At 45.8% G+C, this 18,051-nt stretch overlaps 1 protein-coding gene across 1 annotated transcript in view; it reads right to left on the bottom strand.

Annotated features, from left to right (window-relative positions):
- LOC115471199 (beta-microseminoprotein-like) overlaps window positions 1–13,532 on the bottom strand; it is a 35,103-nt gene extending 21,571 nt beyond the window's left edge. The window contains exons 1-2 of the mRNA XM_030204900.1: window positions 13,454–13,532; window positions 3,022–3,142 (exon numbers count right to left, since the gene is read on the bottom strand). Coding sequence (XP_030060760.1) covers window positions 3,022–3,142; window positions 13,454–13,456 — 124 coding nt within the window. The 5' untranslated portion in view covers window positions 13,457–13,532. The remainder of the gene's footprint in view (window positions 1–3,021; window positions 3,143–13,453) is intronic.
- Between the last annotated feature and the right edge of the window lie 4,519 nt (window positions 13,533–18,051).

The raw sequence follows: 18,051 nt of genomic DNA, 5'->3' as shown, positions 1-18,051 counted from the left end.
AATGCCTAGGCATATTCTATAAACCGCCCCTAACTTTAGGCGTAGTTTATAGAATATTAAATCGAGTTGCGGGAATTTATTCCAAGTAAATCTTGGTGTAAATGCTGATGACCAAGTTAGGCATGGAGAAGGTATATTCTATAACAGCATGCATAATATTTAGTACTGCCCATGATTTACCCATTCCATGCCCATGGAATGGCCCCCTTTTGGCAGCATGCATTACAATTTACGCGCATTACTTTATAGAATACGCTTAGCAAGTTGTGCACATAAATTCTAATTAAAGCCAATTAGTGTCAGTAATTACCTGTTAATTGGCAATTATCAGCGCTGATTAGCTTGTTGAGATAATTAAGTTGCGCACACAATACAGAATACGACCTGAATTGTGCGCACAACTCAAATTACACTATATACAATATGGAGGTAAGTGCTTAATTTATATGGCGCACAAGTCCAAAGAGGGCGTGGAGCTGGGATGAGCATGGGTGGGTCAGAGGTGTGGCAAGCAATTAGGAGCGATGTTACAGAATACTGTCATTTATGTGCCTAACTGACAGCACTTAGGTGCAATCGTTTACAGCAACTTTTGGCTGGTGTAAATGCTCACGCCTAAGTTAGGCGTGAAAATGCAAATTTAAGTTAGTGTTCTATAACAGCAGTTCTGTGCAGAACTACTATTAAAATTCTCACTTAAGGGTCCTTTTACTAAGCTGCAGTAAAAAGTGGCCTGTGGTAGTGTGAACGCGTTAAATTGACACGTGCTGGGATATTTTTTTTACCATGGCTGGGAAAAGGGGCTTTTTTAAATAGGGGTAGTAAATGGCCATGCGGTAAAATCAAAAGTAACGGGCTGCTATTTACTGCCTGAGCCTTTACCACCACCCACTGACCTAGCAGTAAGAGCTCACGTGCTACTCGTGTGGTATTCAGGTAGCACGCGACAATGTGGCCACGCTGCCGATTACCACTGCGAGCGCCCCTGCAGTAGAAAATAGAAAAATATTTTCTACCGCGGGAAACAGCATGCACCAACTTCGAGCAGAGGCTGTATGGAAGGGTACAGATGCAGGGCAGATGAAAGTGGGGAAACTCCACCACCCTTCTCTTTCATCCTGCCTCTTCTCTCTCCAATCCAGCCTCTGCCCTCCCTCTCTCCCCACTTTCATCTGCCGTGCTTCTCTCCCCTTCCATCCAGCCTCTGCCCTTCCTCTCTCCCCACTTTCATCCAGCCTCTGCTCGCCCTCTCTCCCTACTTTCACCCAGCCTCTGCCCTCCCTCTCTCCCCACATTCATCTGTCGTGCTTCTCTCCCCTTCCATCAAGCCTCTGCCCTCCCTCTTTACCCACTTTCATCCAGCCTCTGCTCTCCTTCTCTCCCTCTTCCATCCAGTTACTATCCTCCTCTCTCCTATCTAGCATCTGTCCTCTTTTTCTTCCAATTTTCATCCAACCTCTACCCTCTCTCTCTCTTCCTTCTATCCAGAGTGTGTTCTCCATCTCTCCACAATTTCATCCAACCTCTGACCTCCTTCTCTCTGCCATCCAGCCTCTGCTCTTCCTCTCATCTAGCCTATTCCCTCCTTGTCTCCCCCTTTCATCCAGCCTCCACCCTCCTTGCTCCCATCCATCATCTGCCCTTCTTCTCTCCCCACTTTCATCCAATCTATGCCCTCATTCTCTCTCCCATCCAGCCTCTGCCCTTCCTTTCCCCCCAATTTCATCCAGCATCTTCCCTCCATCTCCCCTCTTTCATCCATCCTCTGCCCTCCTTCGCTCCCCCTTCCATCCAGCCTCTGCTCTCCCTCTCTCTTCCTTCTATACAGAATCTGCCCTCCCTCTCTCCACCTTTTCATCCCTCTGTCCTCCTCTCTTCCTTCTATCCAACATCTGCCCTTCTCGCCCCTTCCACCCAGCCTATGCCCTCCTTCTCTCTCCCATCCATCCCTTTCTTTCTCCCCACTTTCATTCAGCCTGTGCCCTCCCTCTCTCCCCACTTTCATCCAGCCTCTGCCCTCCTTCTCTCCCCTTCCATCCAGTACCCTCCCTCTCTCTCTACTTTCTTCCAACCTCTGCCCTCCCTCTCGTCCCCTTCCATCCAGCTTCTGCCCTCCCTTTCTCCACACTTTCATCCAACCTCTGCTCTCTCTCTCCTGACTTTCATTAATCTCTGCTGTCTCTCATACTCCCCCTTCCATCCAGCCTAAGCCCCCTCTTTTTCTGCCAATCCATTGTCTCCCTCCTCTGTCTCCCCGCTCCCCCACAAACAACCATTCCTGCCGCCGCCGCTGCTGCTTGCTTCTCTAGATGAGCTGCATCAGAGGCAAAACAAGTTGCAGCCACATGGGACAGACTCTCCATGCATGCTGCTGCTAGCTGTACCCCAGAACAGGAAATTATGTTCAAGGGGGCAGGATTGTCAGCTGCGTGTATGAAGAGTTCGGTCCCGTGTGGCAGCAGCTTATTTTGCTGCTGCTGCTGCTCATCTAGAGAAGCAGCAGTAGTGGTTTCCAAATGATTTGTGATTCCCAAACCTGTCCCGGAGGAACCCCAACCAGTCAGGTTTTCAGGGTATTCACAATGATTATGCATGAGATATGTATACCAAGGAGGCAGTGTATGCAAATTGATCTCATGAATATTCACTGTGGATATCCTAAAAACTGGACTGACTGGGGTTCCTCCAGGACAGGTTTGCGACTCAGTGTGATAAGGTGCCACGTACCCAGGTCAAAAAGGAGCCTTCCACTTCAAAGAGGCACCACCATGGCATGTTGGTCCAACAACCTCATTCCTGCTTTCCATCTCCCGGGGAGCCTGCCTTAGCTCTCTGAACTCCAAGAGAGGATCCTTGCCCTTACTCTGCCCATAGGTGCCCAAATCTTAAATCTGGCCTTGCTTGGAGCTCAGTCTGCTACTACCCTATTTTACCAGAGGTTCTCTTTTTTGAAGCCATGTTACATAGCCATGACAGTCTCTAAGCAGGATGGTATGTAACTGCAATAACATGTAATCTTACTTGTAGGAATTATTGGGATGCCATTACTGTCAAGTTCAAGTTTTGGTTCAGAATGGAAACATGATCCATCACACAATGAGATGCAGATGCCAAAGGCAAGGGTGATGATCCAAACACATTTCTGTGAAAGAGAACACTGTGAGACTCAAGCAAATTCTGTTGCAAATCCTCGATGATCAAAAAATGGTTCCACTTTTTTGGGTGAACAGATTGTTAGTATGCTTTTGAATTATGACAGCTTAATAATCATATATGCAGCTACCTCCAGGATGAGGACCTCATAGAAGGGGTTTTGCTAAGGGGTCCTTTTACCAAACTGCGGTAAAAAGTGGCTTTAGCACATCCTTGTGTGGTTTGGTCTTGTGCAGGGTAAAATGGCTGAATTTTCTATTTTCCCATTAATGGCCATGTACTATTTTCCAATTAATACGTGAGTCTCTAACACTACCTATTTTGTAGGTGGTAGGGACTCACATGCTAAACTTGTGCTAATCAGTTAGCATGCGTCAATGCTGATACGCTAATCAGTTTTCATAGACATGCTCTTTCTCTGCCCCAGACATGCACCTCTGTGAGAAAATGCTAAAAATGTTTTAGCACACAGTTTGTGCATCCGGCAAATGTAAGCCACATTGAGCCTGCAATTTGTTCGGAAAATGTGGGATACAAATGCTACAAATAAATAAATAAATCCACATTCAAAAATTACCAAGGGATGCTTCAACGCTCTCCACGGTAGGCCATTTTAAGCTGCAGTAAGCACTTGTTAGTGATGTCACCAGGTGTGAGAATATTTGGCCTGCAGTCCCTGGAGAACATCTGCTACAGGTGAGAAATTTTGCTTTAGTGCTTACCGGAGCTTTGTAAAAAGTAAATTAAATTCATTTGAATTACTTCCAGAAAATACAAAATTATTCCTCCATATATTCCTCCGTGGTTCGGCACACAGTGCTGTGTCAGGTCTTTATTAAACAAATAACAATCCAAATCAAACATGAAAAATAAATATTGGATAATAAAGGTATGTTCATAATCAAACCTCTTGTGAAATCTATTGTGCGCCGAAACACGGCCCTCGTTGGGTCATTTATGAAACAACTGATGTTCAAGTTACATGATTAAAGAAATTGTGTCCCGATTTTGAAGGCTCCTGGTGCTTCTTTTCACTGTTTGGACTTTGTTCTGTACTTTGGACCTTCTCTGTGCTGTTCCATATATTAATGATGCAACTAAATCAATACAAGCAAGACAAACATAGTTTGCATGAAATTCACAGGAGGGGTGAAGAACAGATTAGACAGTCCATGTGAGGAATGGGTGGCCTCCTTTGTTCAACTGGCCACTGGGGTGGGGAGGGGGAAGAAGGTAGTCTCCATTAGATAGTGAAAATGCTGGGGTCGCTCTCTGGATGCACTAAGGGCTGCTACATCTACTGTAGTGGCAGCTGGCATGCCATCCCCTGCTGGTGGTTGTCTGCCTTGTTTGCTCCTTCTGATAGCTCTGTGCATGGGCAATATTGGTTACTTCATGCCCAGTTGGAAAAAATTCTGTGTGCGGATTGGGCTAATTTTTGGGTACATAGTAACATAGTAGATGACGGCAGAGAACGGCCTGTACGATCCATCCAGTCTGCCCAACAAGATAAACTCATATGTGCTACTTTATGTGTATACCTGACTTTGATTTGTATCTGCCATATTCAGGCCACATACCGTAGAAGTCTGCCCAGCACTAGCCCTGCCTCCCACCACAGGCTCTGCCACCCAATCTCCACTAAGCTTCTGAGGATCCATTCCTTCTGAACAGGATTCCTTTATGTTTATCCCATGCATTTTTGAATTCCGTTACTGTTTTCATCTCCACCACCTCCCGAGGGAGGGCATTCCAAGTATCCACCACTCTCTCTGTGAAAAAATACTTCCTGACATTTTTCTTGAGCCTGCCCCCCTTCAATCTCAGTTCATGTTCTCTAGTTCTACCGCCTTCCCATCTCCGGAAAAGGTTTGCGGATTAATACCTTTCAAATATTTGAACGTCTGTATCATATCACCCCTGTTTCTCCTTTCCTCCAAGGTATACATGTTCAGGTCAGCAAGTCTCTCCTCATACGTCTTGTAACGCAAATCCCATACCATTTTTGTAGCTTTTCTTTACACTGCTTCAATTCTTTGTACATCCGTAGCAAGATACGGCCTCCAAAACTGAACACAATACTCCAGGTGGGGCCTCACCAATGACTTATACAGGGGCATCAACACCTTCTTTCTTCTGCTGGTCACACCTCTCTCTATGCAGCCTAGCAACCTTATAGCTATGGCCACCACCTTGTCACACTGTTTTGTCACCTTCAGATCCTCAGATACGATCACCCCAAGATCCCTCTCCCCGTCTGTACATATCAGACTCTCACCGCCTAACACATACGTCTCCCGTGGATTTCTACTCCCTAAGTGCATCACTTTGCATTGAATTTTAATTGCTAAACCTTAGACCATTCTTCTAGCTTCTGCAGATCCTTTTTCATGTTTTCCATTCCCTCCTGGGTGTCCACTGTTACAAATCTTGGTATCATCCGCAAAAAGGCAAACGTTACCTTCTAACCCTTCGGCAATGTCACTCATAAATATATTGAACAGAATCGGCCCCAGCACCGATTCCTGAGGCCCTCCACTACTCACCTTTCCCTCATCCGAGCGAATTCTATTAACCACCACACTCTGGCGTCTGTCCGTCAACCAGTTCCTAATCCAATTCACCACGTCGGGTCCTATCTTCAGCCTGTCAAGTTTATTCAAGAGCCTCCTGTGGGGAACCGTGTCAAAACCTTTGCTGAAATCTAAGAAGATTAAGTCTATAGCATGTCCATGATTCAATTCTACGGTCACCCAGTCAAAGAATTCAATGAGATTCGTTTGGCACGATTTACCTTTGGTAAAACCATGTTGTCTCGAATCTTGCAACTTATTGGCTTCCAGGAAATTCACTATCCTTTCCTTCAGCATCGCTTCCATTACTTTTCCAATAACCGAAGTGAGGCTTACCGGCCTGTAGTTTCCAGCTTCTTCCCTATCACCACTTTTGTGAAGAGGGACCACATCCGCTGTTCTCCAATCCCACGGAACCTCTCCCGTCTCCAAGGATTTATTAAACAAATCTTTAAGAGGACCCGCCAGAACCTCTCTGAGCTCCCTCAATATCCTGGGGTGGATCCTGTTCGGTCCCATGGCTTTGTCCACCTTTAGATTTTCAAGTTGTTCATACACACTCTCTTCTGTGAACAGTGCTATATCCACTCCATTCTCATACATACTTTTGCCAGTCAATCGTGGTCCTTCTTCAGGATTTTCTTCTGTGAAAACAGAACAAAAGTATCTATTTAGCAAATTTGCTTTTTCTTCATCATTATCTGCATAGCAGTTCGCAGCATCTTTCATTCTCACAATTCCCTTTTTGGTCTTCCTCCTTTCACTAATATACCTGAAGAAAGTTTTGTCACCCCTCCTTACCTTTCTAGCCATTTTTCTTCCGCTTGCGCTTTCACCAGATGTATCTCTCTCCCATGGCTTCTTTCAGTTTCATCCGGTATTCCTCTCTGTGTTCCTCTTGAGTTTTTCTGTATTTCAGGAACACCAACTCTTTAGCCTTTATTTTCTCAGTCACTTGCATGGAGAACCATATTGGTTTCCTTTTTCTCTTGCTTTTATTTACTCTCCTTACATAAAGGTTTGTGGCCATATTTATAGCTTCTCTCAGCCTGGACCACTGTCCTTCCACTTCTCATTCGTCCTCCCAGCCCATCAGCTCCTTCCTCAGGTATTCCCCCATTTTACTAAAGTCAGCATGCTTGAAATCCAGAACTTTGAGTTTTGAGTGGCCGCCCTCCACTTCAGCTGACATATCAAACTGTTTGATGGTCACTGCTGCCCAGATGGGCACCCACTCGGATATTTGACACACTATCCCCATTTGTGAGCACCAGATCCAGCGTCACTCCCTCCCTCGTGGGTTCTATCACCATTTGTCTGAGCAGAGCACTTTGAAAAGCATCCACAGAGGCATATTTTCAAAGCACTTAGCCTTCCAAAGTTCCATAGGTCTCTATGGAACTTTGGAAGGCTAAGTGCTTTGAAAATATGCCTCACAATCTCTCTACTTCTTTCTGATTCCATAGATGGAACCTTCCAATCTACATCCAGCAGATTGAAATCTCCCAGCAACAGCACCTCTCTCTTCTTTCCCAACTTTTGAATATCTACGATCAGATCTTTATCTCGTTCCTCCAATTGTGTCAGAGGTCTGTAGACAACACCCACATGGACAGAGGTTCTATCATCTCTTTTTAAGGTGATCCGTATCGCTTCTTCCTTTCCCCAGGTCCCTGTCATTTCAGTCGCTCCAATATCATTTCTCACATACAGAGCTACTCCTCCACCTTTACGACGATCTCTATTCTTCCTAAATAGATTATAGCCTGGTATGTTTGCATCCCATTCATGAGAGCCATTGAGCCAGGTCTCCGTGATTGCAACAACGTCTAAGTCTGCCTCTGACATCAGGGCTTGAAGGTCATGAACTTTATTGCTTAGGCTGCGAGCATTTGTGGTCATCGCTTTCCATCTACATTTCAGTGGAATTTTCATCTTTATTTATTTATTTGTTGCATTTGTATCCCACATTTCCCCACCTATTTGCAGGCTCAATGTGGCTTACATTGTTCCGTCATGGCGATCACCATTTCCGGAGTGAGAGATACAAGTCATATTACATTAAGGATCATGATTGACATAGTAGATTAAGCAGTCAAGTTTAAAGAGTTCATATTCGGAATAAGAGATAAAATGGTATTGCGTAAAAGTTCATTCGTGGTAGAGTAGACCTTGGTAGTCGAGTATAGAGAGTTAGGTTTTATCCAGTTCAGGTTTGAGTTTTGTTGTCTGGTAATTAGGATGGGTCATTGTGGTATGCCTTGTTGAACAGATTGGTCTTCAGTGATCTCCGAAAGTTAGTTCGCGCATTTTTTTCACAGCGAGTGGTAATGCATTCAATAGCTGCATGCTTATATAGGAGAAGCTGGATGCATATGTTAATTTGTATTTTAGTCCTTTGCAGCTGGGGTAGTGGAGATTCAGGAATGTGCATGCTGATCTTTGTGTTCCTGGGTGGTAAGTCTATGAGTTCTTACATGTAGACCGGGGCCTCTCCGTAAACGATTTTATGAACCAGAGTGCAGATTTTGAACGTAATACGTTATTTAAGTGGGAGCCAGTGTAGTTTTTCTCTTAGTGGTTTGGCACTTTCGTATTTCATTTTTCCAAATATGAGTCTGGCAGCTGTGTTTTGGGCTGTTTGGAGCTTCTTGATGATTTGTTTAGTCTCACTTCCTGCTGTGTTGGTAAGAAGTGATTTGCTAAGATTGTTGTTTTCATTGCTTTGTTTTCTACTGATGCATCTTGTCTCTAGCTTTAGCTGGGGGTGACCACTTGAAGTGAGCTGCCTCCATATGCCACCCCCGCCTTCTAGTTTAAATGCCTAGAAATATATTGTCTGAATTTCTCCCCAAGGATTTTTTTTCCTGCCACAGTGAGATGCAGCCCATCATTACAGTATAGTCTTTTGTTTTTCCATGTATTGCCCCATCCTCCTATGTACCTAAATCCTTCTTGGTGACACCAGGCTTTGAGCCAGCTATTGAAATTCTCAGTACTTCAGGGGCGTAGCCAGACTTCAGTGGGAGGGGTGTCCAGAGCCCGAGGTGAGGGGTCACATTTTAGCTCCCCCCCGGTGCCGCTGACCCCCCCTGCCATTGCCGACCCCCCCCCCCCCATTGCTGACCTGCCGCCACCTTTCACGACCTCCCGCCCTCTCGAACCCCCACCTCCCGCCGCGAACCCTCCCCTGCCGCCACCTACCTTTGCTTTTGCTGGCGGGGGACCCCAATCCCCCCCAGCCGACATCCTCTTCATCCTGCAGTCAGTGCAAAAAGGTCTTCATTCTGTTGCATGCTGACGTCCTGCACGATGTACGTTCTGTTCTCTGAGTCTGACATCCTGCACGTACAATGTGCAGGACGTCAGCATGCAACAGAACGAAGACTTTTTTGCACTGACTGCAGGACGAAGAGGACGTCGGCTGGCGGGGATTGGGGTCCCCCGTCAGCAAAAGCAAAAGCAAAGGTAGGCGTCGGCGGGGGAGGGTTCACGGGGGGGGGGGGGGGGGGGGGTCCACAACGAAATCTACAGGGGCCCAGGCCCCCTCAGGCCCCACATAGCTACGCCACTAGTTTGCAATCTTTTCTCTCCCTTTCCAAAGGTAGGTAGTACTTCAGAGAAAGCTATTGTTTGTATCAAAGGTTTTAACCCCTCTCCCAGCTCCTGAAAAGCTCTCTGCTCTCTTCTACCTCTACATACTAACATTCAACCTTTTCTCTTCTCCCACCAAGAAAGGAAGGGATGGAAGGCACAAAGCTATGGGCAGGGCTAATGTTCCCTGAAAGCTGAATGGGACTCCCCAACTGCATCGCTGCCTGTGTGGGGGGGGGGGGGGGGGGCAGTGCTTCAATATTGTGTTTTTCAATTGCTAGGGACAAGTAGGTTCCCTGTAGTCCTGCAGAGCTTACCCGTCCCTAATTATTGAAAATGTGCTTGTGAAACAGCATCCCCCTCTGGCAGGACTATAGGCGGAAGACTCCTGCACAGTTTAGCGAAGTAGTTCCCTAACTTACTTGGGTCATGGCACCCCTAGGCTACATATTTCCTCTCAAGTCTCCCCCACCCTGCCCCCACCAAGGCCCGGACCTTCTCCTCGCCCTCTAACAGCACTGAGTCCTACTTTTGCTAGCGGGGGTGCCCAAGCCCCACCAGGTGAAGAAGTCTAGATTGTAAGCTCTTTGAGCAGGGACTGTCTTTTTTGTGTATGGTGTACAGCGCTGCGTATGCCTTGTAGGGCTATAGAAATGATAAATAGTAGTAGTAGTAGGTCCATTGCCCGAGGCCCAAGCTCCATGCTGCCTGCAAAGCAAGCAAATTGGTGGCATGCTTCAGCCCCCAACACCTAAATTTTCATGCATCCTCTCCCTTTCTCCCATTCCATTCAGCATTTGCCCTCCTTCCCTCTCCCCTTCCTTCCAGCCTCTGCTCTCCTTCTCTCCCCACTTTCATCCAACCTCTGCTCTCCTTCTCTCCCCACTTTCATCCAACCTCTCTAGTGCTCCCCCTTCCAACAAGCCTAAGCCCCCTCTGTTTCTCCCCCCAATCCAGCATTTGCCTCTTCTCTGCCCCCCCCCACCACACACCTATCGCTGCCACTGCTGCTTCTCTAGATGAGCAGCAGCAGTGGTAAAACAAGATACAGCCGCGCAGGACCAGACTCTCCATAGACGCATCTGCCGGCTGTGCCCTGGAACAGCAAGTGATGTTCGAGGGGGCAGAATCGTCAGCTGTGTGTATAAAGAATCCAGTCCCTCATGGCTGCAGCTTTTTTTTGCCACTGTTGTTGCTCATCTAGAGAAGCAGCAGTTGTGGATTGGGTAGCGGCACCCTTGAGAGTTCGTTGTGGTACACCAGGGTGCCGCAGTGCACATTTGGGAACCACTGGCTTAGACAGAACAGTGGGCAGGGCAGGGGGTGAGAAAGAGAGGAGGAAAGCTGCTGGGCATAATGTACAAGGAAAGAGAGAGCTGATTGGGATGGTGTTATTGTGAAGCCAGGAGGTGTTTGATTGGAGTTTTTCTAAGATGGAGGGTATTAGGCTGGGCACTGAATTCCTGTTATTGTTTTGGTTAGGACAGGAGGTGTTTTGCATTTTTGTTGCAATTTTTCGACCTTTTCATGGGAGCCTCACTAAGTCACCTCACCAACCCACTCAATTATGAACGCTTACCTTCTATAACTACCCTAAGCATTCTCTTCCTTCTTCTTTTTTCCCTTCCTAATCGCTACACATTACTAACTGTATCTGATCTGATATCCTGAAATGACAATGTTAACAAATCTATGTACGCCGCATTGAGCCTGCAAATAGGTGGGGGAATGTGGGATACAAATGCAATAAATGATATTAATAATAATTTATCTGGAAATTAAAGTGTTATGGGATAGGAGGTAATTGGTTAAAAGATAGGAAATAGAAAGTCGAAATGGTTAGTTTTCGGTGGTCTGTACTGGGACTAGCAGTCTAGCACATTTTAACATACTTATAAATGATCTGGATGGGGAACAAAGAGTAGGGTGATGAAACATTCAGATGACACAAAATGTTCAATGTTGATAAACTGTGAGCAGATTTTGGGGAGTTACAGGAGTACTACTACTTAACATTTCTAAAGCACTACGAGGGTCACGCAGCGCTGTACAATCTAACAAAGAAGGACAGTCCCTGCTCAAAGGAGCTTACAATCTAAAGGACAAAGTATGCAGTCAATCAAATTGGGGCAGTCTAGGTTTCCTAAATAGAGGTAAATGGTTATGTGCCGAAAGCGACATTGAAGAGGTGGGCTTTGAGCAAGGATTTGAAGATGGGCAGGGAGGGGGCTTGGCGTATGGGCTCAGGAAGTTTATTCCAAGCATAGGGTGAGGCGAGGCAGAAAGGGCGGAGCCTGTTAAAACTGGGAGATGGCATCTAAAAGGCAGATGGAATTTAATGTGGAAAAGTGCAAAGTGATGCATAGAGGGAAAAATAATCTGAACTATAGGTGTATGAAGCTGGGTTCTGTATTAGTAGTCACTAGCCAGATTGTGTGTGGGGGTGGGGGGGGGGGGGGGGTGGGAATTGTCACTGTGAGCAATATGTTGAAATCCTGTGATCAGTATCTGGGGTCGGCCAATAAGCAAATAAATGTTAGGAATTACTCAGAAATGGAGATTTAAACAGGACATATAATGCCTGTGTATCCATCCATGGTAGAAACACACTTGAGTATTGTGTGCAGTTCTAGTTGTCCAGTCTCAAAGAAATATCTAGTTGAAATACACATAGTGCAGAGAAAGGCACCCAACATGATAAAGGGACGGAGTAGGTTCCCTGTGAAGAAAGGCTAAGAAGGTTGGCTCTTGAAAGAGAGATGAGAGGTATGCCAGAGATTAGTGAAATCATGAGTGGGGTTGAGCAGGTAAACAAAGAACAGTTGTTCAGTTTGTTAAATTGTACTAACACTAGAGAACACGGTCTGTGAACCAGTTGGTAGCACATTTAGAACAAATCAAGGGAAAGTATGTTTTCACAAGTTTGTTTGTTTTAATACTCCAGAAATAAAACAGAAAAGTACCAGGAGCCTTCAAAACAGGAGAAAAAACTTTTAATCATGCGTTTAGAGGAACATATATTTGAATTAATACTCCAGAAATAAAATAATTGAAAATATTGGGCCCGGGATTCAATCAGCCTGCAGAAGTAAGGCTTGTAAGCACTAACACATGCTTATTGCAGCTTAAAATGGTGAGGCATCCCACAGTCATTTTTGAAAGTGCGCTCACAAACCACATGCTAAAATATTTAAAACATTTTTTCATGGAAGGGGTATGTCTGGGGGTGAAGGTTGGGCGCATTTATGTGAATGGATTAGCGTGTCAGCATTGCTGCGTGCTAACCGATTAATGCAGGTTTAGAGCATGAATCTCTACCGCCTACAAAATAGGTGGCATTTGGGGCTTATGCGCTAATGGCCATGCAGCAATGGTAAAATTAGCGCAAAGCTATTAATGGGGAAAATAGGAAGTTCAGCCATTTTAACCCTGTGGTAAAAATAGCCTTAGCGCACAGGAAAGACCCATGTAAGGCTACTTTTTACTGCAGTTTGGTAAAAAGGCCCCTTAAAATTGATTTGCATATTTTAAAAAGTTGTGGTACATGCTAGCAAATTTTTTATTTGCACAGATGTTTGAAACAAACTAAAAAAAGAGGTCAAAAAACAAACTAGCAATTTCCCTGTGCACATCCCTAAAGAATTAGTCTTCTGATTTCTCCCCCTCCCCAATCATCTTCACCATATTCATGAACGCCACCAGTTCCCAGTGACAGGAGACTGTGGTCTGAGTCTCCTGTGCCACAGTGACATGGCTAACAGCCCTTGAAACTGGTGTTGTGCCTGCTTGCTTTGGAGGGAAGAGGAGCAAAGAATTAGGAAATTATATTTCAGTGGGGTAAAGGGGACTAATTCAGCATAAGCACCTGCAGTATTTAGGGGGGTACCACCCCCATGCCCACCCCAAACTACGCTTTTGCCTAGAAAGAGTGCTTTTTGTTACCATAATATTTCCAAGAAGATTTAAAACGTGTAAAGAAAGGATCGGAATATTCATACACAAACTATGTAATTTCATGCTTGCTTGACATTTGTAGTTACCTGCTCTGACCTCAGAAATATCCTATTTTATTACTTGAAGGCAACCATTTCAACAGTGAGACACCCTAGAACCCAATATAAGCTGAGACTTACCATGATGAAACACTTCGGCTTCTGGAGAACACTGACACTTTATTTCTGGGCTGGCTGATTTATATACTGTGCGAGGGAAGGTTTGTACAAACACATCCACTCCCAAAGGCATTCTTCTAAATGCTAATGATTCAAAACACAATCTTATCACTTATGAAAGAGCCTTGGCAGCAGCAACAACCCAGTCTTATCTCCAAGATGAAGGACAGACAACTTTGAAAGGCTTCCAAAAACTGAAAGCCATTCTTAGGATAACTTCCACTAAGGATATATGAAATTTAGAAAGATGCTGAAAACCTGGCTATGTCCTCTGGATCGAGGGTGGCAGTAGGTAGAAGGTAGGGTGGGAATGCTTGCTAGGTTTCATGTTTGTGTTAGCCGGAATATATTTTAGTATGTATGTATAATTTTTGGGTTGTACAGACTTATTTTTGATGAGGGGAGTAATTACAGCCTTGATGTTTCAAAGCACATATCCGGGCATTATTGATTGCTCAGATCAGAGCATGGGCACAGTCCTGGGAATTATCTGGATTGTGGTGATAATCAGTCTGCTGTCTGGATAATTTATCTCCATAACTTACAACATTTTAAATACAATTAAATACATTCATCCTCATTGTGAAAACTTCTAACAGTCTGATCCTCGCACAGGGAGACAATTCACATCTTTTACTGACCAGTTTGTGGCTGGTTAGTAGAAACCTGCAGCATGGTGTAGCCAGAACTGATATTTTGGGAGGGAGGTACCAAAGTTAATGTGTAGGCAGTAGAGAGTCATATTGAGTAGAACAATGAGCAGCATAGTTAACTGGATAATGTATTTGGTTAATTTTACTCTGGCAAATAGACATATCCAATTCATTTTAGGACAACGGTCAAACCCAACCAGACTTGTCTGACTAAGGTCAAACTGTATACCCTCTTGACTGCCTCTGACATTGTCTCTAGCACTGTCTTGGTAGCTCCAAGTTATTCAGAAAAATTTTGGAAATATTGATGCCTAGGCATACAGATCTGAGCCTTACTAGTTATAACAAATAGAGAAGAATTTTATAACAGGGAACCTAATGCAGTCCTCAAAAACATGCTAATTTTATAAAGGCAACACAGGCACCTAGGTACCTTTTTAAAAATAGGCTTCTACAATAACAGCAAGTAGCTTACAAAAACTCTTGTATAAAGTGACAGCTGCTTCAAGGCAGATGTAAATATGTCTTATGTACCTTATGTGTGTGCATGTATACTTTATATAACGTGCATACATGGCAACTTCACCTCAACATCATATTTTATAAAATACATGCAGCATGGCAACTTCAGCACCACTCAAACTATGTCCCTGGAAAGGCCTATACGCAGATCATATAAAACTAGACTGATTTCCTGTACGCATGTATACCCCTGCACACAATATTTAAAGAGTGACTGTGTGTAAACGATGTTTTACATGCACAAAACATGCTCCAGAAATCACGCACAATGTCTTATAGTGCATCTGACTGCAGATTTCTAAGGATTCTGTAATAGCTGTCATGCATCCTGGGTGACACTTTGGAATCAATTGTGTATTAGGGGGCTAACATTCAAGCTCCATATTTGCACTCTATAAGAACACACACATACGTGAGTGTTCTTATATGATACTAGCGTAAACCAGCATTGATGCATCTAAACGTAGGCTCAGACATTTCTACAGACCCATGGCTATGTGGTACCCCAGCTGAGGGTTGTGGATGGTCCTGCAAATTAACCAAGCCAGACAAAGTATGTAAATGAGAAAATAACCAGTTTATTAACTGAGCCCTGAGTAGGGTTACCATATGTCAGTGGCGTTCCTAGGGGCGCTGACACCCGGGGCGGATCGCCGATGCGCCCCCTCCCCCCGGGTGCAGCACCCCCCCGAAACAGTGCGACCCCCCCCCGGCGAAATAAACCCCCAGGTGCAGCGCGACCCCCCCTGGCAAAAGAACCCCCCCTGGGTGCACACCGCTGGGGGGGGGGGGGGGGGGTGCCGCGCGCCTGTCGGCTCTTCGTTTCTATGCTCCCTCTGCCCCGGAACAGGAAGTAACCTGTTCCGGGGCAGAGGGAGCATGAAAACGAAGAGCCGACAGGCGTGCGGCACCCCCCCAGCAGCGTGCACCCGGGGCAGACCACCCCCACCGCCCCCCCCTTGGTACGCCACTGCCATATGTCCGGTTTTACCTGGACATGTCCTCTTTTTGTGGACATTGTGGGCATCCGGATGGGTTTTGCCAGCCTGCCCGTTTGTCCGGGTTTACGAACGATCGAGCAGGCTGGCAGATGAACGGGCCTCAGGGTCAGGGCCGATCCTAGGGTCTCTGGTGCCCCCCTGCAGACTATCAGTTGGCGCCCCCCCCCCATCTAGCATCTTCTTTCTCTCTTCTCCCTCCCTCTTCTCCCACCCTGCCCCCTTTTTCAGCCCAGTGCCTTAAAAGGGGAAGAACAAGTTGAAGAACAGCAGGCAGAGGGAGCACAACAAAAAACATTGTGTCTACCTCCCCCCCTCCTGTGTCCATTGTCTTTTAACCCCCCACCCCCTCCTGTCCATCGATTGCAGGTGGTGCATTTCCCCCTCCCCTCCTCCCCCCTCTCCCCTCCCTCTCTCCCCCTCTCTCATCCCCCCTCCCTCCGAGTTCCAGGGTCTCCCTCCCTCCCAGTCTCCCTCCCTCCCTTCGAGTTCCAGGGTTTCCCTCCCTCCAAGTTCCAGGGTCTCCCTCCTAGTTCCAGGGTCTCCCTCCCTCCCTCCATCCCTCCTTCCGAGTTTCAGGATCTCCCTTCCTCCGAGTTCCAGGGTCTCCCTCCTTCTCTCCCTCCGAGTTCCAGGGTCCTCCTTCCCTCCCTCTGAGTTCCAGGGTCCCTCTCTCCGAATTTTAAAAGCCATCTTCTTATCTTGTCGGGGTTACGGCGGCAGCAGCAGCAGCAGTGAAAAGCGTGCAGGCTCGGCGCTTCAGCCTTCCCTTCTCTGTCTCTCAGTTCTGGTCCCGCCCTCATTTCCTGTTTCCATAAGGGCAGGACCAGAACTGAGAGACAGAGAAGGGAAGGCTGAAGCGCCGAGCCTGCACGCTTTTCACTGCGTGCTGCTGCCGCCGTAACCCCGACGAGGTAAGAAGATGGCTTTTAAAATTCAGAGGGACCCTGGAACTGGGAGGGAGGGAGGGAGGGAGGGCGGGCGGACCCTGGAACTGGGATGGGCAGACTGGATAGATCATATGATCTTTATCTGCTTACATTGCTCTGTTTCTGTGTTTCACATCAATGTCAGTCATGCCTATGATGCACTCATGCCCCTCCCCCATGAACACCTCCTGTGCAGTTATGGGCTAAGCCATTTTAGTTCATAATTACAGAATAGCAGTTAGGCACACTACTTCCACTTACATGTGTAAATGTACACTTACTCGCATAAATAGCAGTATTCTATAATTTTAAGCATGCAAATGACACTTAAAGTTAGGTAACCTGTTATAGAATGAGACAGTTTAGTTTCAACAATTTTTTATTGATGATACGACAAGATAAACAACCAACAAGCTCCATGTACTGAGCAGTGGAACCAGAACATTCACAAAAGAGCATAGTAACATTCTCTTCATCAATATTTTACATTTCTTCTTCCCCCAACCCAATCCCCACCCCTAAGATCCACCGTTTATTATTTTGATACCAGCTATATGTAACCCATTTGAACAACTTAGGTATTGATGAACACAGATCAAAAAAAAAAAAAAAAAAAAAAGAAGACAACAGTGTCTAACAATCCCCTTCCCTCATTGTATTCCCCGGTAATCTATTCAGAACTTGGGCTGCGAGCTCTACTGGATATGCTGTTAAGGTAAGGTTGCCATATTCCCAAGAATTTCCTCTGTCTTTTTGGTGCCAATCTCGCCCCTCTAGCCTCCCAAAGCATAGCTGGTGTAGCATATTCCTCCAGCCCCAATAAGAGGGAGGTATGTCTGATACCCATCCATTAAGTATACATTTTTTCCCCACTATACAGGCTTTATTTGTCAGCAGCTGGGCTTCCTTGTTTCCCCCTCCCTCTTGTCCCTCTACATTAAACATCATGCGTTCAAATGTGACCCGTGTCCTATGCCCCAGGACCTCTCTAAGAAAGTTCTCCACTTTCTGCCAGAATGATTTAACATATCTGCAGAGCCAGATGCAGTGTGTAAATGAGGCTCGTGGCTGCCTACATTTAAGGCAGTTATCTTCCTCCACCACTCCTGCATGATAGGCTCTCCTCTGGGAAAAATATGCTCTATGTACCGTTCTAAATTGACATTCTTGAAGTTCTGCACTATGTACTATTTTAGGAACCCCCATCAATGACCATCGTATAAGTATCTCAGGTATTGGTTTCTGTATGTCTATACTCCAACGTGCTGCTACTTCTGCTACTTCCCTTGGTGGTTGAGCATTCTCCATAAGTCTACAGAACCAGGAGACTGAAACTTGCCCCGCTGCATCACCCTCTAAAAACTCCCTCAACTTCCTCCCAAAACTAGGATGCAGACTGTCTCTTGGAAGGCTTTGTACATAATGAAGAAGCTGGTGGTAAGTAAAAAGCGTCATTA

Source organism: Microcaecilia unicolor, chromosome 5, assembly GCF_901765095.1.
Source record: "Microcaecilia unicolor chromosome 5, aMicUni1.1, whole genome shotgun sequence".
NCBI lineage: Eukaryota > Metazoa > Chordata > Amphibia > Gymnophiona > Siphonopidae > Microcaecilia > Microcaecilia unicolor.
Note: the sequence above shows the minus strand (reverse complement) of the source record. Positions and strands in the feature narration are given on the sequence as shown.